Raw genomic sequence first — 22,750 nt, forward strand, 5'->3', positions numbered from 1 at the left:
AACCATAACGACTTAAAAGACTCACGATTACAAGAGATCCAGTTGGGTAGTGTGAATTGTACAGTGATCTGAACAACTCAAAAGTCATGTAGTGTGAACTTTGTATAAGTAGTTAGATTGCTTGAACTTGGGCATCTACTTAAAAACTTAAAATATGTTTCAAGCTATACCAAAACATATTACATTAGAACACAATTATTTCAAATTTTTATTTAGAACAATAAAATAAAGACAAAAAAATAAGGTTAACTTGACTTTGTCTAAAAGTTGGGTTGTCTTACCTATGTTAATATAATTATTAAATTTGATATTTGAAGTTGAAAAGCAATTAATAATCACATCATTATTAATTAGATCATATTATTAATCAATGTTACTTTGCATGTATAACTCATTTAATTGAACTCCTTCAATTCAATCTAACGACTGGAACAAACATCAAAAAGGGGCATGTTGACGAATATTACTTTATTTTTCCTTTTTTTTTTTAACAATATTATGTTGGGCCAGTTCTACTATAGACCAGTCTATTGCCTACTCAAACAGTAATTGGCTTGTCTGGAAAAGAGAGTCCCCATAACTGCTGCAATTGTGACCTCTGCTGGCTGTTTGATAGCACCTGCACTAAGATGGAAGATAATGGAAATACTTAGGGGCATACTTAGTGCAGCTACTGCACATGTGTGTTATTTACGACCGTCTTCAGTCAGGAGTGGAGGTCTGCAGCTATGAAATATGATATGAAATATGATCAAGTAATTGGATAAGATTGGATGACAAATTTTTTTTTTCTATTTTATAGAATGTATCATAGTCAGTTTGTCTTCCGCTGCTGGTGGATCCCTGATTGCAGTCGAGGAGGGTATATTGCTGCTCATGCCTCCTCCGACCCGCGTGCAGCCCTTAGCGAAACCCTTTTTCACCCATGCATTTTTGCACAGCGCCTCTCTATCTGCTAACACATCGTTTAAAGACCCCACCCACATAGTCCGGTCATCCCGCCCTAGCAGAAACGTGTCTGCTGCAGGTACTGCCAATTATGCCTGCTAGATGGTGCCCAGCCGACCGGTGGCAACACCGAGTTTTGAACCGAGGAGTTCAGAATCTCGGCGCTGGTGCTAGCGGAATATCCCATTGTTCATCGTCGTACATTTGGTTCTTTATGCTTCACTTGTTTTCAATGGAAGACAGGTCCCCCCCGCTTAGATGTAAGCACTCTGATCTTTTTCTGAGGAACCACCCTGGATGGAGATGGTGTGACCACACCCTTTTGAGTCCGACAGAAAAATCCACACTGTATGCGGACTGTGTCAGTGATGGAGAGGCTGCTCCACTTCTTTTTAACTGCCACCCAGTATATACTGAGGTCCTCTTTCTTTTATCTCTCTTTTCTGAAAATTATTATCATGAGTTATCATGCACCAGTGGACCATGTAGCTGGTGTTCTGGTAACTCAGTTTTCTCTCTTTTTTCTTTCATAATTTATAGCTTCCTATTTTCCTCTGTAGTCATGCATTTCATGTTGCTTGGGGTCATGTTGCTGATGTCCCTGTGGGGCTATCTAAGTTTTACAATGTATGCTGAAGCCTAAATAGACTTATTTCCCTGTGGGGCGAACATCCCTTTTCTTTTCTGGGTGTTTGTAAGAAGTGTGATATCTCCCACTCCACTAATGAGCTCATCTATCTGCTTCTTCACCTCACTGCTTTGGGCTACAGATTTTATTTGTTCCTTTTATTTATTTATTTATTTCTGTTATTTTGACCACCCTTTGTTTTGTAATTGTATTGTCTATTTGTGGCCACTGTTTTGTTCTGTCTTGGTTAAGCATCCTGCATACTGGGTTTATTTACCCTGTTCTTGCAGGAACTGGGCTACACCTGGGCTACACCTGCTCTCCCAGTGGCGAGGTGCACCGTGCCCCATTAACAACAAACTATGTTTAGTGAAAAGAATTTTTTTGAAAATTAAGGCCATGTGGTTATATTAATTACAGAATTGGTGATTTTTAATATGTTTTAAGTTTGTCCTCTATCCACACAGATTGCTCAGAATTCTGTGACTCTTTTAATAATATTATAAAGTGTAGATGAGGATTCCTTAAATTCCTTGGCATGTAGTGTGTGGAGAAGTGTTAAAGTATTTGCTTACTTGCTTACACAGAGTGACACACTTTGACCCATAACTGCTTGTGAATAACAAAGCATAATTCAGTCATGGCAGCTAAATAATGATGTGATTTCAAACAGGTGATGTTGGGTAGCAGCTTGAAAACCAGTGACAAATAGAATGAATGACAAATAGAATGAATATTTTAGAACAAACAAACAAGAAATGGCATTTTTAATTAGTTGTAGAAAATGGGTTTGAAAAAAAGTACAAAAAAATTGAAATTGGCCTTGAAATGAAAAAAAAAAAAGAACACCACAGTTATAAAATCTTCCAATGCTTCAATTTACAGTCAAGCCGGAAAGTCTGCACACCTCTTTTACCTTCTCCACATTTTATTTTATTACAGACTCATTCTATAATAGATTGAGTTCATTTTTTGTCACACAATTCTACACAAAATAGCCACAATTACAAAGTGAGAGCAGTTTTTTTGACATTTGTGCTAATTTATTAAAAATCAAAATGTAAAATATCATATGTACACAAGTGTGCACACCCTTTGATATGACACCCAAAAGTGAGCTAAGGTGCATCTTGTTTTCACTGATACTGCTTGAGATGTTTCTACAATTTAATTGGAGTCCACCTGTGGTAAATTCAATTGATTGGACATGATTGGGGATTGCCAACACCTGCCTATATAAGGTCCCACAGTTGACAGTGCATATCAGAGCAAACTCCAAGCCATGGGGTCAAAGGAATTATCTGCAGACCTTAGAAACATGAAACTAGTCCTAATAGAGGGAAAGATGAATGCAGCTAAGTACACCAAGATCCTTGAAGAAAACCTGCTCCAGAGCACTCTGGACCTCAGACTGGGGCAAAGGTTTACCTTCCAACATGACATTGACCCGAAGCACGCAGCTAAGACAACAAAGGTGTGGCTTTGGAAAAAATCTGTGAATGTCCTTGAGTGGCCCAGCCAGAGCCCAGACCTGAATCCAATAAAACATCTGTGGAAGGAGCTGAAAATGGCGGTGTACCGACACTCCCCATACAACCTGATGGAGCTTGCAAGGATATGCCAAGAGGAATGGGCAGAAATGTCCAGAAGTGTGTCAAGCTTGTAGCTTCTTTCCCAAGATGCCTTGAAGATGTAATTGCTGCCAAAGGTGCATCAACCAAGTATTAGGCTAATGGTGTGTACAGATATGTAACCCCTAAAACCATTTTGTCAGTAAATACAGTTGTGTATTTTCTAAACCCTGTTTTCACTTCGTAATTATTGGTGATTGTGTGTAGATGTTTGAGGCAAAAAAAAAAAAAAGAACTCAGTCAATTATAGAATGAGTCTGTAACGTAATAAAATGTGGAGAAGGTGAAAGGGGTGTGCAGACTTTCCGGCTTAACTATGTGTAAGTAGTAAATCAAGTAAATCAATCAATCAAATCAATGTGGTACAAAAATAAATAATAAATGTAATGGATTAAATGCATGAACTGCAATAAAGTAATAAAAACAAAGTTTACTTAATTAATTGGTCGGTTAATTTAAATAAGTAAACACAGCCAGCCCTGTAAAATATACATCTAACTACACATCTCACTCATCTTAACCTAAGCATTTAAGGAAAGTTTCAAGGGGGGGGGGGGGGGGGGTTGACGGACGACAACTTTTAAGAGGACTCTATGGACGCTAAATAGCTTGTTTCTTAGGTTTTTGAAAATGTGTTCCTTTTTGTGTTTTTACTCATGTTTCACGCTTTTTTTTTAAATTTAAAATGGATCAGTTTGGCAGCTATTAAATAAAACAGATACAGTGTCCGTAGAAAATCTTCATACCCTTTGAAAAAGTCATTCTTACAGTCTGAAATCAGAACTCAGCTTTATTTACACATTTTGCCTTACAATATTCAAATGAGGAGAAAAAGTAAATGGTTCTGAAAATGAATAAAAATGAAAAACTACATTAACTGGGTTGGAAGTGACCACATTTTGCTTTAATTACAGCCTTCAGTCTGTTTGGATGTGTTCCTACCAGCTTTGCACACCTAGATTGCCTATATTTGAATATTCGCCTGTTTTACCTTGCATATTTGTTTAAGTTCAGTCAACAGATGATCTGAATCAGGGCTCTGACTTGGCCACTAAAGGACTTTTACCTTCACTGCTTTTTTTTTTTTTTTGGTGGCATAGTCACAGTGAAGTCACTGTCATGGTATCATTGATCACCTTCAACTGTCCGACAGACAACCTTAAGTATTTAGTTGTACCTGACAGCATCTATTTCCCCATGTAATCTTGACCAATTGTCCAGTTCCTGCTGAAGAGAAACGTCCCTGTAACATAATGTTGCCACCACGTTTTAGAACAAAGAGTTCAATCTTGGTCTAATCTGACCTTAAATTGCTTTGCCACATGGCATTATAATCTTCCATTATAAAGAGCATCTTCTTTCATGTCATGTCAGGCCATCTTTGTGTGAAGCTTGTAAGGATGTGGTCACATGCACACTTCAATCAATCTCACCATACAGACATGTAAGTCTTTCAAAGTTGCCATTGGCCTCTTGGTAGCATCCCTGATCAATATCCTCTTGGCTCGGTCTTCCAGTTTGGAGAGATGACCTGCTTTAGGCAAGGTGTTTTACTTTCTACTTCTTGATAATGTTCTAAAAGGTACTCGAAGTACTTAAATTTGTTTGTAAGCTTTCTCCTATATTGTGCCTTTCCACAATTTTGAGCCATCCTGACAGCACCTTTCCAACCATGGTGAATTTTTTTGTTACCATGCACCACTACTAGTGAAATCTATAAAAAACAACTGGTTTTATTCTAAAGTATGGCAGATAACAGGTGTGGGCCACTCACTCACTTTCTTAACCACTTATCCAATTAGGGTCACAGCGGGGGGTGTCTGGTTGTGGTTTGTGCTGGAGCACATACACACACCCATTCACCTATAGGGCAAATTAGTGTCTCCAATTAACGTGACTGCATGTCTTGGACTGTGGGAGGAAACCGGAGCTCCTGGAGGAAACCCACACAGACACAGGGAGAACATGCAAACTCAGCACAGAAAGGACCCGGACTGCCCTGTCTGGGGATCGAACCCAGGACCTTCTTGCCGTGAGGCGACAGTTGCTACCCTAATGTGTAAATACAGTTGGAAAGAGTTAAGAGTTAAGCTAATGGAGCTAATGGATTTTTCCATGGTATAATGTGACAAAAAGGCAAGAATTTTGATAGATTTTCTTTAGGCACTGTACATACAGATACATTTGAATTGGGGCATTTCCTTTTGTTTTACACCTTGTCATTGCATTGAGGAACAGTATATTTTTTTAATGCAGAGTATTAAGTGTTTGCTAATTTGGCCAACAGACTCACTGTGGCAAAGTTCTGTTCTCCATGACACCTCAGCCTTCCTTGTGGTGGATGCAGGGTGGCAGCTCCAGCTGCTGAGGGGTCTGTCTGTATTGGTGTGTGTGTGTGTGTGTGTGTGTGTGTGTGTGTGTGTGTACTCGCACAACATACTTTTGGGGACAGATGTCATAGTGCTCATCAGAAAACAGATCTCTGATATATTATAATAGTAGCAAATGCCTAATAATAGCATAATTATACAATTCCTATTTAAATAAAGGAAACACATGAAACAGTGGATTAATTGGGGGTAGATCAAAATCCTAATTAAGTAAAATAAACACTTGAAATAGTGGATAGACCCAGTAACAGATGATTAGAACACACTGTGGTATGCACATGCACATACATTAGTACTCCTGCGTACTTTCTAATAATTTCTGCTTTGATTTAATGGGTAGCTGTTGGAAAATCATTTTACTTTCAGCATTGCCAAAGATGATGGTACACAAAAAAACGACATCAGACGACATCTCATATCATTTATAAGAATTTGCCAAGTACCTGTTAATAAAAGAATGTCTTATATGTCTGCAAGCTGAATCCTATGCTCTTCAGAGCTCTTTTAGAAACCTAAACTGTTGTGTTATGGGTGTTAAAGGTCTGCAATTTCAGGTTTGTGTTTGTGTTTAATAATACTAGTTCCCCAAGGTGCACTAAAAATTTCACAGATTTAAGAAATTAGCGTTTACAAAAAATATATATTTCCATTTATTTACACTTTAAATAACACAGACCAATAATTATTGTTTGTGTAAACTCTCTGTCTCCAAAAGTAGTATACATGTACAGTACATAGTCATCATTTTCATGAAATGAGTGTATAGGGGTAGGTAAGTGTGCGTGTGTGTGTCTTCTTTGCATGCCTTGCTTTGTGATGCTTAAAATCACCTTTTATTTTCATATTTTAGAGAATAAATAATTGTACAAGACCCATTTGCAGAAAAGGTAATTTTGCAGAAATCTGTGATTTGTTAATTCTCTTGAACCTTCATTTAACTGACAAGAGTACAAAGAAAAATGTCAACATTTTCCAACATTTAGTTGTATTTTGTAAATATAAACAAATTTACATATATGTACATTTAGCAGACACTTGTCCAAAGAGTCTTACAATGGTTACTGGTAAAAACCATGCAACTGGCCACTCAGGTGGCGCAGCGGCAAAAACAAACACTAGCGCACCAGAGCTGGGATCTCAAATACATCGTATCAAATCTCAGCTCTGCCATCCGGCTGGGCTGAGCGGCCACATGAATAATGATTGGCCTGTTGTTCATATAAGGGTGGGGTATTAAGCTGGGTAGGGACTCCTCGTAACTGATGCACTACAACCTCTGCTGGCTGATTGATGGCGCCTGCACAGAGGCGGGAAAGAGTGCGGATCAGGGTGTGTCTCTCACAAGGCAAAATGCATACACCGGCTGGTCACGTGTCTGAGGGGGCGTGGGTTAGCTGCGTTTTCCACAAATCAGAGCAGGGGTTGGCAATAGTTGAGAGGAAGCGTGACGCAATTGGGCAAAAAAAATAAAAAATAAAATTATATATATATAGTGGGGGAAATAAGTATTTGATCCCCTGCTGATTTTGTAAGTTTACCCCCTTACAAAGACTTGAACAGTCTATAATTTTTATGGAAAGTTTATTTTAACAGAGAGAGACAGAATATCAACAAAAAATCCAGAAAAAAAACATTAAATAAAAGTTATAAATTAATTTGTATTTAATTAAGGGAAATAAGTATTTGATCCCCTACCAACCAGCAAGAATTCTGACCCCCACAGACCGGTTATGTGCCCATGAGGCACACAAATTAGTCCTGTCCCTGTATAAAAGACTCCTGTCACAGAATAAGTTTCTTCCGTTCAAATCTCTCGACCACCCTGGGCAAGACCAAAGAGCTATCAAAGGACGTCAGGGACAAGATTGTAGACCTGCACAAGGCTGGAATGGGCTACAAGACCATCAGCAAGAAGCTTGGTGAGAAAGAGACCACTGTTGGTGCGATAATTTGAAAATGGAAGAAATACAAGATCACAGTCAATCACCCTCACTCTGGAGCTCCATGCAAGATCTCACCTGGTGGGGTAAGAATGATTCTGAGAAAGGTGAGGTCAGTCCAGAATTACACGGGAGGAGCTTGTCAATGATCTCAAGGGAGCTGATGGTCTTGTAGCCCATTCCAGTCTTGTGCAGGTCTACAATCTTGTCCCTGACGTCCTTTGATAGCTCTTTGGTCTTGCCCATGGTGGTCGAGAGATTTGAACGGAAGAAACTGATTCTGTGACAGGAGTCTTTTATACAGGGACAGGACTAATTTGTGTGCCTCATGGGCACATAACCGGTCTGTGGGGGTCAGAATTCTTGCTGGTTGGTAGGGGATCAAATACTTATTTCCCTTAATTAAATACAAATTAATTTATAATTTTTATTTAATGTTTTTTTCTGGATTTTTTGTTGATATTCTGTCTCTCTCTGTTAAAATAAACCTTCCATAAAAATTATAGACTGTTCAAGTCTTTGTAAGGGGGTAAACTTACAAAATCAGCAGGGGATCAAATACTTATTTCCCCCACTGTATATACGTATATATATAAATATATATATATATATATATATATATATATATGTATATATATATGTATATATATATATATATATATATATGTATATATATATATATATATATATGTATATATATATATATATATATATATATATACAGTATATACAGTATATACAGTGTATCACAAAAGTGAGTACACCCCTCACATTTCTGCAAATATTTCCTTATATCTTTTCATGGGACAACACTACAGACATGAAACTTGGATATAACTTAGAGTAGTCAGTGTACAGCTTGTATAGCAGTGTAGATTTACTGTTTTCTGAAAATAACTCAACACACAGCCATTAATGTCTAAATAGCTGGCAACATAAGTGAGTACACCCCACAGTGAACATGTCCAAATTGTGCCCAAATGTGTCGTTGTCCCTCCCTGGTGTCATGTGTCAAGGTCCCAGGTGTAAATTGGGAGCAGGGCTGTTAAATTTGGTGTTTTGGGTACAATTCTCTCATACTGGCCACTGGATATTCAACATGGCACCTCATGGCAAAGAACTCTCTGAGGATGTGAGAAATAGAATTGTTGCTCTCCACAAAGATGGCCTGGGCTATAAGAAGATTGCTAACACCCTGAAACTGAGCTACAGCATGGTGGCCAAGGTCATACAGCGGTTTTCCAGGACAGGTTCCACTCGGAACAGGCTTCGCCAGGGTCCACCAAAGAAGTTGAGTCCACGTGTTCGGCGTCATATCCAGAGGTTGGCTTTAAAAAATAGACACATGAGTGCTGCCAGCATTGCTGCAGAGGTTGAAGACGTGGGAGGTCAGCCTGTCAGTGCTCAGACCATACGCCGCACACTGCATCAACTCGGTCTGCATGGTCGTCATCCCAGAAGGAAGCTGACGCTCAAGAAAGCCCGCAAACAGTTTGCTGAAGACAAGCAGTCCAAGAACATGGATTACTGGAATGCCCTGTGGTCTGACGAGACCAAGATAAACTTGTTTGGCTCAGATGGTGTCCAGCATGTGTGGCGGCGCCCTGGTGAGAAGTACCAAGACAACTGTATCTTGCCTACAGTCAAGCATGGTGGTGGTAGCATCATGGTCTTGGGCTGCATGAGTGTTGCTGGCACTGGGGAGCTGCAGTTCATTGAGGGAAACATGAATTCCAACATGTACTGTGACATTCTGAAACAGAGCATGATCCCCTCCCTTCGAAAACTGGGCCTCATGGCAGTTTTCCAACAGGATAACGACCCCAAACACAACCTCCAAGATGACAACTGCCTTGCTGAGGAAGCTGAAGGTAAAGGTGATGGACTAAACCCAATTGAGCACCTGTGGCGCATCCTCAAGTGGAAGGTGGAGGAGTTCAAGGTGTCTAACATCCAACAGCTCCATGATGTCATCATGGAGGCGTGGAAGAGGATTCCAGTAGCAACCTGTGCAGCTCTGGTGAATTCCATGCCCAGGAGGGTTAAGGCAGTGCTGGATAATCATGGTGGTCACACAAAATATTGACACTTTGGGCACAATTTGGACATGTTCACTGTGGGGTGTACTCACTTATGTTGCCAGCCATTTAGACATTAATGGCTGTGTGTCGAGTTATTTTCAGAAGACAGTAAATCTACACTGCTATACAAGTTGTACACTGACTACTGTAAGTTATATCCAAGTTTTAGTTCTATAGTGTTGTCCCATGAAAAGATATAATGAAATATTTGCAGAAATGTGAGGGGTGTACTCACTTTTGTGATACACTGTATGTATATAAATATACACTGCCTGGCCAAAAAAAGGTCACACACTCTAATATTTCGTTGGACCGCCTTTAGCTTTGATTACGGCATGCTGTGGCATCGTTTCCACAAGCTTCTGCAATGTCACAACATTTATTTCTGTCCAGAGTTGCATTAATTTTTCCCCAAGATCTTGTATTGATGATGGGAGATTTGGACCACTGCGCAAAGTCTTCTCCAGCACATCCCAAAGATTTTCAATGGGGTTCAGGTCTGGAGTCTGTGGTGGCCAATCCATGTGTGAATATGATGTCTCATGCTGAACCACTCTTTCACAATTTGAGTCCGATGAATCCTGGCATTGTCATCTTGGAATATGCCCGTGTCATCAGGGAAGAAAAAATCCATTGATGGAATAACCTGGCCGTTCAGTATATTCAGGTAGTCAGCTGACCTCATTCTTTGTGCAGATAACGTTGCTGAACCTAGACCTGACCAACTGCAGCAACCCCAGATCATAGCACTGCCCCCACAGGCTTGTACGGTGGGCACTAGGCATGATGGGTGCATCACTTCAGCCGCCTCTCTTCTTACCCTGATGCGCCCATCACTCTGGAACAGGGTAAATGGACTCATCAGACCACATGACCTTCTTCCATTGCTCCAGAGTCCAATCTTTATGCTCCCTAGCAAATTGAAGCCGTTTTTGCCAGTTAGCCTCACTGAGAAGTAGGTTTTCTTAAGGCTACACAGCTTTTTAGTCCCAATCCCTTGAGTTCCCTTTGCATTGTGCATGTGGAAATGCTCTTACTTTTACTATTAAACATCTCCCTGAGTCCTACTGTAGTTTTTCTACCATTTGATTTCACTAAACGTTTAAGTGATCGCTGATCACGATCATTCAAGATTTTTTGCCGACCACATTCCTTCCTCGAAGATGATGTTTCCCCACTGTCCTTCCACTTTTTAATAATGCGTTGGACAGTTCTTAACCCGATTTTAGTAGTTTCAGCAATCTCCTTAGATGTTTTCTCTGCTTGATGCATCCCAATAATTGGACCCTTCTGAAACAGATTAACATCTTTTCATGACCACAGGATGTGTCTTTCCACATGGTTGTTTAACAAATGAGAAGCTACTCACTGCATCAGTTAGGGTTAAATAACTTGTTGCCAGCTGTAACATAATCACCCATGCAGTAATTATTCAATGGGAGGCTCTTACCTATTTGCTTAGTTAAATCCAGGTGGTGACCTTTTTTTTGGCCAGGCAGTGTATATATACTGTATATGTTAACATAGGGCTTGAACAACCTTCTGATTTCTAGTCCAGTACCAATACGCTACAATCTCCCTGAGCTCCAGTTTCCTCCCACAGTCCAATAAAATGCAGTCAGGTTAATTGGAGACACTGACACAGGGTGTTACCGTGTGCCTTGCGCCCATTGAAAAGCTGGGATAGGCTTCAGTGAATTATAGTGAATTGACTATTATAAATAACCCATGAGTGTGGGGTGAATGGGACACTGTCTGGTTCTATGTTATGGATTTAAGTCTTGTGTATTCTTGCTTTTTGGCCAGTGTTAAACCCATAGTTAAAAGTGGTGTTAAACCCATAGATAAAGATATTATTAAAAATGCATTAATTGTTAAGTATTACAAAAAAATCAAGTATGTTTTTCTTCTGTTGTTTTTTTCTTGTAACATTTACCTTTGTGTGCACAAAACATAAAAACCATAAAAAACCACCAATAAATTCTTTTTTTTAAATTTTATTTAACATGTTATTTTTTCCCCTACAGAGTCAAAAAGATTATGGACCTCGACCAGAACTTTTTCCAAGGTAAGTGATGAATCTAATAGATAAAAAAGATGCATGTGTGTACTGGGGTGGACAATATGGATATCTGATACTGATATGGTGGTAAATTACATGCTAATAGACTTTTCTGAGAGATGCCAAACAGATCAGATACAGCATAAAGTACTCTAAGCTAGTAGGTACTTTACTTTAGTCTGTGCTTTATTTTGCAATATTATACCAAATCATTTTAAAATTTCTGTTTCTATTTACACACAATGTTACAAATCAAACCAGCTTCTGTCAATTCTTACTGACATCTCGAAGCAGGAGCATTAAATTAAACTAATAAATGCTGACACTGAATTGTGTGCCAAACACACAAAAAGCCATTACCTATTATTATAAACTTTTGCTTTGTTAATACAGAAACTGTTAGTCTAAAAATCTGGTTTAAGTACTGTTAGTATTAAATACAACACTTTGTCCAATTGTATAAGAAAAATTACAACCTCAATTTGTTTGTTTGGTCATTAGGATTGTAACGTCATGTTTTACACTTTGGTTACATTCATGACTGAAACGGTAGTTACTCATTACACAAGGTTCATTAATTCACAAGGTTATATCGAACACAGTCATGGACAATTTAGTATCTCCAGTTCACCTCACTTGCATGTCTTTGGACTGTGGGAGGAAACTGGAGCACCCGGAGGAAACCCATGCGGACACGAGGAGAACATGCTAACTCCACACAGAAAGGACCCGGACCGCCCCACCTGGGGATCAAACCTGGGGACCTTTTTGCTGTGAGGCGACAGTGCTACCCACTTAGCCACCGTGCCGCCCACAACCTCTATTTATAACATAATAAATATAACATAATAACATAATTATAACATTTGCAGATTTTTGATCGACAATAATTTTTTAAGCTTTAACTTAGCTTGTTAGCCTGTTTGCTAATTTATTTTTTACAGAACTTCAAAGGGGTTCTCATTTGGGTTATCTTGACATTATAGCTATCTGTTAATATATTACTTAAAGAATACTTTGCATATTTCAGTGTTAGAATATTACATTTTAGAATGAGAACATTAATATAGAACTATGATTGAACTTGCAGTCAGTTTTATGCGCTCTGTTTGCTAAACCTTAGCAATTTATCCATCTCTAGTGTGTACAACGTTTAAAAAGTATAGTCCTAAAGACCTAATCAATATATTGTTATAACGTAATCACACGCTTATTCATTGTGTTGTTTTTGCAGAGGTACGAACCCTTTTGCGACTGTGAAGCTGAAACCCACCACAACAAATGACAGATCAGCTCCACGTGTTTTCTAACTAATCAACTAGGAGATAAAATCCATATCACTGTAGCACATTATTAATCAGCGGTATGGACTACATACTGAAAGGGTTTAATTGACTTGCTCATTATTTTAGCTGAAGCTAATCTAAGAAGATAATGACTGCAAGGCTTTTGCTCAAATGTTTACAATTATTTAACAGACATCATCCATCAAAACAGAATAAAAATTGAACAAAAGAAACATCTATACAAAAAGAGTTCTTGTTCTATAGTAATGCATTTTTTCTGTAAATAATGATTTAATTGCTTTAATTATTGACTGACACATGACACACACACACACACACACACATATATATATATATATATATATATATACACCGACCAGGCATAACATTATGACCACTGACAGGTTAAGTGAATAACACTGATTATCTCTTCATCACAGAACCTGTTAGTGGGTGGGATATATTAGGCAGCAAGTGAACATTTTATTCTCAAAGTTGATGTGTTAGAAGCAGGAAAAATGGGCATGCGCAAGGATTTGAGCGAGTTTGACATGGGCCAAATTGTGATGCCTAGACGACTGGGTCATAGCATCTCCAAAACTGCAGCTCTTGTGGGGTGTTCCCGGTCTGCAGTGGTTAGTATCTATCAAAAGTGTTCCAAGGAAGGAACAGTGCTAAACTGGCGACAGGGTCATGGGCGGCCAAGGCTCATTGATGCACGTGGGGAGCGAAGGCTGGCCCGTGTGGTCCGATTCAACAGACGAGCTACTGTAGCTCAAACTGCTAAAGAAGTTAACGCTGGTTCTGATAGAAAGGTGTCAAAATACTCAGTGCATCACAGTTTGTTGCATATGGGGCTGAATAGCCACAGACCAGTCAGGGTGCCTATGCTGACCCCTGTCCACCGCCGAAAGCGCCAACAATGGGCACGTGAGCATTGGAACTGGACCATGGAGCAATGGAAGAAGGTGGCCTGGTCTGATGAATTGCGTTTGCTTTTACATCTTGTGGATGGCCCAGTGTGTGTGTGTCGCTTACCTGGGGAACACATGGCACCAGGATGCACTATGGGAAGAAGGCAAGCTGGTGGAGGCAGTGTGATGCTTTGGGCAATGTTCTGCTGGGAAACCTTGGGTCCTGCCATCCATGTGTATGTTACTTTGACATGTATCACCTACCTAAGCATTGTTGCAGACCATGTACACCCTTTTATGGAAACGGTATTCCCTGATGGCTGTGGCCCCTTTCAGCTGGATGATGCGCCCTGCCACAAATCAAAAATGGTTCAGGAATGGTTTAAGGAGCACAACATGGAGTTTGAGGTGTTGACTTGGCCTCCAAATTCCCCAGATCAAATGCCTGATCGGTGTATAAGTATATATAGTACTGGCCCGATTTCTTTAAGAATTGGGTGTATACCTCAAATGCACATTCTTGTATACTTATTTTTTTTCTGCATCCTTGTCTATAATATGATACGTTTTAAAGAACTTATAAAGACCAGTGAAAAGTGAAAAGCAATTTTTAACAATAGATACTGAGTTTTTCTATTTTATTATTCACTGCTGGGTGTTATTAAATATACATGTATATGTTAAGAAAATTATGGAGTGCTTGAAACAATTGATCACATTTTTATTCACATTTCTAATAAAAGAGAAGATCTGAGTGTTCTAATTTTGGTTGACTAAGTGTTTCCAGAGAACTCTGGCTTTGACCTTGTCAATAATCAATAATAATGTGACCTTCCTTAAGTGTGTCAGACAGACTGAAAAGCTTTAAACAGGTCTGAATGGCTTTTTTTTAGAAGCTGTGAAAGGTTGCAAGAACATTAATAAAATCTGAAGTTTTTATCAGTAAATAATATGCAAAATTATTGGGCAGTTGTAGCCTAGTGGTTAAGATACTGGACTAGTAATAAAAAAAATGCTGGTTCAAGTCCCACCCCTGCCAGGTTGCCACTGCTGGGCTCTTGAGCAAGGCCCTTAACCCTCAATTGCTTAAGACAACATACTGTCACAGTACTGTAAGTCGCTTTGGATAAAAGCATCTGCTAAATGTAAAATGTAGTATTGTTGCCAGCAGAGAAAAGTGTAGGCAGCTGTTGCAATGTGAAAATTCCCTCTGTAAGTAATACAGCCTTATGGTAATGACAGTTCAATATCTATACTGCAGATTTGTTCTTTAATAGTGATGTGTCCTGAGTAACCATCGATCACTGTTAATCACAGACAATCCCCCTCCATTGGCTTGGTAGCCTGGATAAACACCAAGTTTATATGGTTCATTCAGACTGATGTTTAGCCCCCTCCAGCCAATGCTTCCAGTTCTTGAGGGCGAGCTTCACTGCTAGCAGTTCTTTAATTCCAACATATTTCCTTTCACGAAGTGACAAATACAGAGAGAAGTATGCACAGTGATGCAATATGTAGTTAGGGTTTACACGTTGGGAGGGAACAGCCCCGACCCTTACGCCAGAGGTATCCACCTTATGTAACGAATTGGGCTAGGACAAGACAGAGAAGGCAGACACACATGCAGAGATGTTGATATTAACAAAGTTTAATAAGAACAAAACACAGAAGACAAGTTAACAGACAAGACCAGACAAACACACACTGTAAAACCCAATAAGTTCATTTAACTCAAATTTTTTTGAAACTGATTACATAAAAAAAAAATTAATTGGCATGAACTCAACTTTGTACGTTAAATAAACATTCTTTATTAAGTAGCTTTAACTACTCAATTTTAAGTGACCCTAACTCAGTTTTGTAAGTTGAAAAAACATTAATTAAGTAGCTTTAACTATGCAATTTTAAGTGACCCTAACTCCATTTTGTAAGTTAAAGAAACATCAAAAATTAGGTAGCTTTAACTATGCAATTTTTAGTGACCCTAACTGAATTTTGTAAGTTAAAGAAACATCATTAATTAAGTAGCTTTAACTATGCATTTTGGGTTTACAGTACTCAATAAAATAAAGTATAAATAATCTAAACATTTTTATTACTCTTACTAAAAGTATTTAATTTCAGTAAAAAAAAACAATGTTGACAGTTTAAATGTAACTTAACTTTTATTAAGTTACCATAAAAACATTAACCAAACATCAACTGTAAAAAACTGTTTGGAAGTACATTCTTCAGAAACAACAGCCTTGAGAAACTGGCCTGAGAAAACAGAATTATCAATTCTAGAAGTGGACAATATAAATAAAATCCTGTCACAGTATTATGACTATTAGCACTTTAAACACTAAGAACTGGTTTGCTTCTCCCTTACAAATGCAACATTGATGCTAAACAAACAAATTATATTGCCATATGCACAATGAACGACCACAGCAGACATGATGGCCTTTCCGATTAACAATGACCACGTAGATAAAAAAAAAAAAACTGCAAAAACAAGTAGTGCAAAGTGTTGGTCATACTGTGTACTGCATCTATACAGTGCAAAAACACCAATTTAACATATACATTTAACATTTACAGTTTAACATATACATTTTTTAAAGCACATGTAAGATTTTTTACTCTATTCCTTGCTTTATGACAAGTGCACATGCAAATTGTGTTTACTTTTTAAACTTTTCATATATTAAGATTTCCTTCACTGCCAATGTCACTTTTACAACTTAAGTTTTTTTTTTATCACAGTAAATAATGTGTAACGACAAAGTGTCTATATAGCACAAATGACCATCACTCCACTTCAACAATGACACATTCAAAGTGCCAAAAGTGCAAATTAACAATGAGTAACTTTGTACATTTTCATACACTAAGATTTAATCCACCCTGAAAAGGTCATTTTTAAGACTCAACACTCTGGGCCTCAACTTCCCATCCTCCAGACCCATTAAGACTTTCTGAGTGAAGTCAAACGTGTTGGCCAACTCTTTTGGGTAACTTGGATGCAGAGCATATATAAGTGCAAAAAGCATGACAAATGCATCCGCCAATGTGTGGAATTCGATAATTTTGTTAGCCTCTAGCACAACCGCAATCCGCTCAGGGCAGAAGAATGTAGCATCTGTTGAACTGGCACTGATTGAGGAGTCCAACTGGTATGTCATCGATGTCTGGTTCATCAGACTGTGTCACCTGAATACAAAAACAGAGAACTTATGTTTTACTTCAAATTACCAAATGCTGTTACATATCAAACATATCAAGTTACATATCAAAACACATATCAACTCAAATTCTGGCACCTTGCAATAAACCCCATATTTTCAAGTTTATAATAAATATTTAATGCATTCATCAGTTAATACATTTTCTGTAACAGTGAAAATGTAATGTTTATGCCTAATTATAACCATGAATGTACCTTGAATTAATTTCTTAGCAAAGCACAAAACATACAGTTAAATGAACACCTCCCTAAACAGTTTCAATAATAACCTTCAATAATAATAACTGAAACATTGCAACTAAAACAAAAAAGATAAATTTTACTCCACAGTTAGCAAAACAGCATGCTTACTTACATTCCATGTCTTCAGAAAGCTGGAGTCATCCTCATGCAGATAGGCTGGAAGAGCACGGAGGACAGCAGCACGTCTGACTTGGATGTCAACCTGTTCCTTTAGAGTGAGAAAATATTCTTTACTTGCTGTGAATGATACTCAGCACAACCACACAATGCTATGCAGTCTGTCTACCATGTCTTTATACAACCCCTGGCAAAAATTATGGAATCACCACTCTTGGAAGATGTTCTTTCAATTGTTTAATTTTGTAGAAAAAAAATAAATCACAGACATGCCACAAAACTATCATTTCTCAAACTGTCAACCCTCTGGCATTAAGAAACAATAAAAAAAGAAACAAATATAATAGTTGTGGTCAGTCACAATTGCTTTTTTTTAGATCAAGTAGAGGAAAAAAATATGGAATCACTCAAATCTGAGGAAAAAATTATGGAATCATTAGAAAACACTGCACCATTATTACTTTGTTGCACCACCTCTGGCTTTTATAATGGTTTAAACTCTGAGGCATGGAGTTAACTAATGACAAACAGTATTCTTCATCAATCTGCCTTCAACTGTCTCTTGCTGTTGCCAGATCAGCTTTGCAGGTTGGAACCTTGTCATTGACCATTTTCTTCAATTTCCACCAGAGATTTTCAAATGGATTGAGATCCGGACTATTTGCAGGCCATGCCATTGACATTATATGTTTTCTTGAAGGAAAGTTTTCACGTCCTTTGCCCTATGGCAAGATGCATTATCATCTTGAAAAATGAAGTCATCATCACCAAACATCCTTTCAACTGATGGAATAAGAAAAGCGTCCAAAATTTCAATGTGGACTTTGGCATTTATTGAAGACCATCTCCCCTGTGCCTTTACCCGACATGCAGGCCCATATCATCAACAACTGTGGAAATTAACATGTTTTCTTTAGGCAGTTATCTTCATAAATTTCATTGGACAGACACCAAACAAAAGTTCCAGCATCATCACCTTGCCCAATGCAGATTCGCGATTCATCACTGAAGATCACTTTTATCCAGTCACCCACAGTCCACGATTGCTTTTCTTTAGCCTACTTTAACCTTGTTCTTTTCTTTTTAGGTGTTAATGGTGGCTTTTGTTTGGCTTTTCTGTATGTAAATCCCATTTCTTTTAGGTGATTTCTTACAGTTCAGTCACAGACATTGACTCCACTTTCCGGCCACTTGTTTCTCATTTGTTTTGTTGTGCATTTTCTGTTTTCAAGACATATTGCTTTGTTTTCTATCTTGATGCTTTGATGTCTTACTTGGTCTACCAGTATGCTTCCCTTTTACAACCTTCCCATTTTGTTTGTACTTGGTCCAGATTTTAAACACAGCTTACTGGGAACAACCAACATCTTTTGCGACATTCCACAATGATTTATCTTCTTGAAGGAGTTTTATAATCCTCTCATTTGTTTCAACTGACATATCTTGTGTTGGAACCATGATTCATGACAATCTGCTTTGTGCAACAGCTCTCCGAGGTGTGAGCACTCTTTTTAAACTGAAGAATAATTAGCAAATCTAATCTGCTGCAGATGTTTTGTTTTTAAACTGCAAATTACAGAGTGATTCCATAATTTTTTCCTCAGATTTGACTCATGTACCCACTCAACTTCCCTCTGAGATACCTTGTGCATGGACCTGTGTCTGAAATGAGATCCAAGCACACTTCCCGAGGCAGCAGTACTGCTCAAGAAAATTGACTTGTTAATAGCCTCTGGGCAGTCTTTATTAAACAAGATGCCCAAATCCCTCCACACCACCACTTATTTTGTGTAATAAATTTTCTCCCGGGCTCTACAGTAACCCAGATAAGGTTGCTTTTTCTGCCTGCTCCTGAGCACAAAGCCATGAAAGAATACATGTAAAATGCTTTAGTCCTCTGATTTATTCATCCTTCAACCTCACCAGTAAAGGCAGGATTCTTTTTTTGTGGGCAGGAAGGATGGGTCTTTGTATCCACACATAGACTATCCTGGTTTGAATAAAAGCAGCTTGTCCAATAATTCCTGGGGTTTGCTGGTTCATCTGAAACTTCAGTACTACTGTAGCCCCTCTTACCAACTAAAAACTGCCAGACCCCAAGGTCCCTTTCATTGTTAAGGTGTCACGTATCCAGCCTGTATTCCCTATATTATTTTTTTACCTCATTACTAGCCCTAAATTGCCCCTGTCCCAACTTTTTTTGGAATGTGTTGCAGGCCTGAAATGCTGGAATGGAGGTACAGTGTATCACAAAAGTGAGTACACCGCTCACATTTCTGCAAATATTTCATTATATCTTTTCATGGGACAACACTATAGACATGAAACTTGGATATAACTTAGAGTAGTCAGTGTACAGCTTGTATAGCAGAGTAGATTTACTGTCTTCTGAAAATAACTCAACACACAGCCATTAATGTCTAAATAGCTGGCAACATAAGTGAGTACACCCCACAGTGAACATGTCCAAATTGTGCCCAAATGTGTCGTTGTCCCTCCCTGGTGTCATGTGTCAAGGTCCCAGGTGTAAATGGGGAGCAGGGCTGTTAAATTTGGTGTTTTGGGTACAATTCTCTCATACTGGCCACTGGATATTCAACATGGCACCTCATGGCAAAGAACTCTCTGAGGATGTGAGAAATAGAATTGTTGCTCTCCACAAAGATGGCCTAGGCTATAAGAAGATTGCTAACACCCTGAAACTGAGCTACAGCATGGTGGCCAAGGTCATACAGCGGTTTTCCAGGACAGGTTCCACTCGGAACAGGTTTCGCCAGGGTCGACCAAAGAAGTTGAGTCCACGTGTTCGGCGTCATATCCAGAGGTTGGCTTTAAAAAATAGACACATGAGTGCTGCCAGCATTGCTGCAGAGGTTGAAGACGTGGGAGGTCAGCCTGTCAGTGCTCAGACCATACGCCGCACACTGCATCAACTCGGTCTGCATGGTCGTCATCCCAGAAGGAAGCTGACGCACAAGAAAGCCCGCAAACAGTTTGCTGAAGACAAGCAGTCCAAGAACATGGATTACTGGAATGCCCTGTGGTCTGACGAGACCAAGATAAACTTGTTTGGCTCAGATGGTGTCCAGCATGTGTGGCGGCGCCCTGGTGAGAAGTACCAAGACAACTGTATCTTGCCTACAGTCAAGCATGGTGGTGGTAGCATCATGGTCTTGGGCTGCATGAGTGTTGCTGGCACTGGGGAGCTGCAGTTCATTGAGGGAAAGATTAATTCCAACATGTACTGTGACATTCTGAAACAGAGCATGATCCCCTCCCTTCGAAAACTGGGCCTCATGGCAGTTTTCCAACAGGATAACGACCCCAAACACAACCTCCAAGATGACAACTGCCTTGCTGAGGAAGCTGAAGGTAAAGGTGATGGACTAAACCCAATCGAGCACCTGTGGCGCATCCTCAAGTGGATGGTGGAGGAGTTCAAGGTGTCTAACATCCACCAGCTCCGTGATGTCATCATGGAGGAGTGGAAGAGGATTCCAGTAGCAACCTGTGCAGCTCTGGTGAATTCCATGCCCAGGAGGGTTAAGGCAGTGCTGGATAATAATGGTGGTCACACAAAATATTGACACTTTGGGCACAATTTGGACATGTTCACTGTGGGGTGTACTCACTTATGTTGCCAGCCATTTAGACATTAATGGCTGTGTGTTGAGTTATTTTCAGAAGACAGTAAATCTACACTGCTATACAAGTTGTACACTGACTACTCTAAGTTATATCCAAGTTTCATGTCTATAGTGTTGTCCCATGAAAAGATATAATAAAATATTTGCAGAAATGTGAGGGGTGTACTCACTTTTGTGATACACTGTATATTAACAAATGAAATGAAGTTGAGCAGACAAAACATGAAATATCTCAGGTTCATCCTGTTTGCAATCAAATAAAAGTAAATGTAAGAAACACTGCATTTTTATTTTATTTGTATTTTCTATAATGTCTCAACTTTTTGCTGATTTGGGGTTGTAATACTATTCAGGGAATCCAGAGAAATCTCAGTTTGTGTGGGGCAAGGCTAAAAATCAGTGTTAAATGTGCCGTTGAGTCTTCAGCCGGCATTGCATGTGAAATCGTCATGCTACTGTGATAAATGGGCTTGGTAGTACTTTAGAAAAAACATGGGCTTGGGAGTACTTCAGAAAACCATTAGCACACAACACAGTCTATTGTTGCAACAAGATATGCAACCTAAACTATTACACAAAGAAAAAGCCACACATTCATTATGAGGCTTCTCTATCTGCAGTGCTCGAAGGGGAGATCTTTCTGCTGCTGTCAGACTTTACAATCAGCAGTGCCCCAAGCAGCACCCTAGACAATTACAATCATAATAAACAATCTGGTCCAATTTCTGCTCTCCTTTAAAATGAACCTTCTCCAACACAATGTGCAATACTTTGATCATTCTAGTTAATTGCTGTGCAATATTTGTCAAAATGTGTTATATGTTAAAACTCAATAACATTATATTGTTGCGACCCGCTGCTGTGGACGAGAAGGGGGCGGAGCTTTACCCAGAAGGACTTGCGGCTGTGGTATCAAGATCTACCGTGACCGTGTTGCTCAGCGCTGGAAATGGGCTAGCTACGCGAGAAATGCATCATCAGCTGTGTGGCTGTGTGAATGTGGTATGAATGTCTATGTGTGTGAATGGGTGTTTGTCCACATGTTCACAAAAAGAGCAATTTCCTATCCCATCCTCGACGCCAACGCTACAATATAGAGATATAAAAATAACATTTTTATATATCCATACTTTTGAAGCTGCTGAACCATTGCAAATTGTCCCCTGTGGGATTATAAAATCTTGTTTTATTTTATCTTATCTAGCTTAAGCAGAAACACAACCAAGTTTTTGGGGCCCAAACTATTCTCAAATGGACCAGAGCAGTTCTATGGTTAGAAGACATCAAATTCTCCATGTCAAAGACAAAAAGGACCATCCAGATTGTTATTAGTGAAAGGTGCCATTTAACAGCGTAGGGGGTGCATCAAGTCAGGTCAAAAGTATTAGTACAGCACTGCTTACAATAGACATTGTCTCAAAGCAACTTTACAGAATCCAGGACGAACAGACCAAAAACCTTTGCTAAGCAAGCCAAGTGTGACAGTGGCAAGGAAACCTTGAGAGGAACCAGACTTAACAGAGACGCATTCTCTTTGGGTGACCTGGAGAATAATTTAAATAAATAGGATTTACACAAACCAAACATACAAAAAATTTATCTAAACTAAATATGAATTAGTTATAATTAGAGAA

At 39.0% G+C, this 22,750-nt stretch overlaps 1 protein-coding gene across 1 annotated transcript in view; it reads left to right on the forward strand.

Moving 5' to 3' along the window:
- baiap2l2a (BAR/IMD domain containing adaptor protein 2 like 2a) overlaps positions 1 to 13,059 on the forward strand; it is a 33,188-nt gene extending 20,129 nt beyond the window's left edge. Inside the window, exons 13-14 of the mRNA XM_062984769.1 lie at positions 11,646 to 11,686; positions 12,915 to 13,059. Of these exons, the coding sequence (XP_062840839.1) occupies positions 11,646 to 11,686; positions 12,915 to 12,990 (117 nt within the window). The 3' untranslated portion in view covers positions 12,991 to 13,059. The remainder of the gene's footprint in view (positions 1 to 11,645; positions 11,687 to 12,914) is intronic.
- Positions 13,060 to 22,750: the final 9,691 nt, after the last annotated feature.

Source organism: Trichomycterus rosablanca, chromosome 22 (genome assembly GCF_030014385.1).
Source record: "Trichomycterus rosablanca isolate fTriRos1 chromosome 22, fTriRos1.hap1, whole genome shotgun sequence".
In the NCBI taxonomy this organism is placed as follows: Eukaryota; Metazoa; Chordata; class Actinopteri; order Siluriformes; family Trichomycteridae; genus Trichomycterus; species Trichomycterus rosablanca.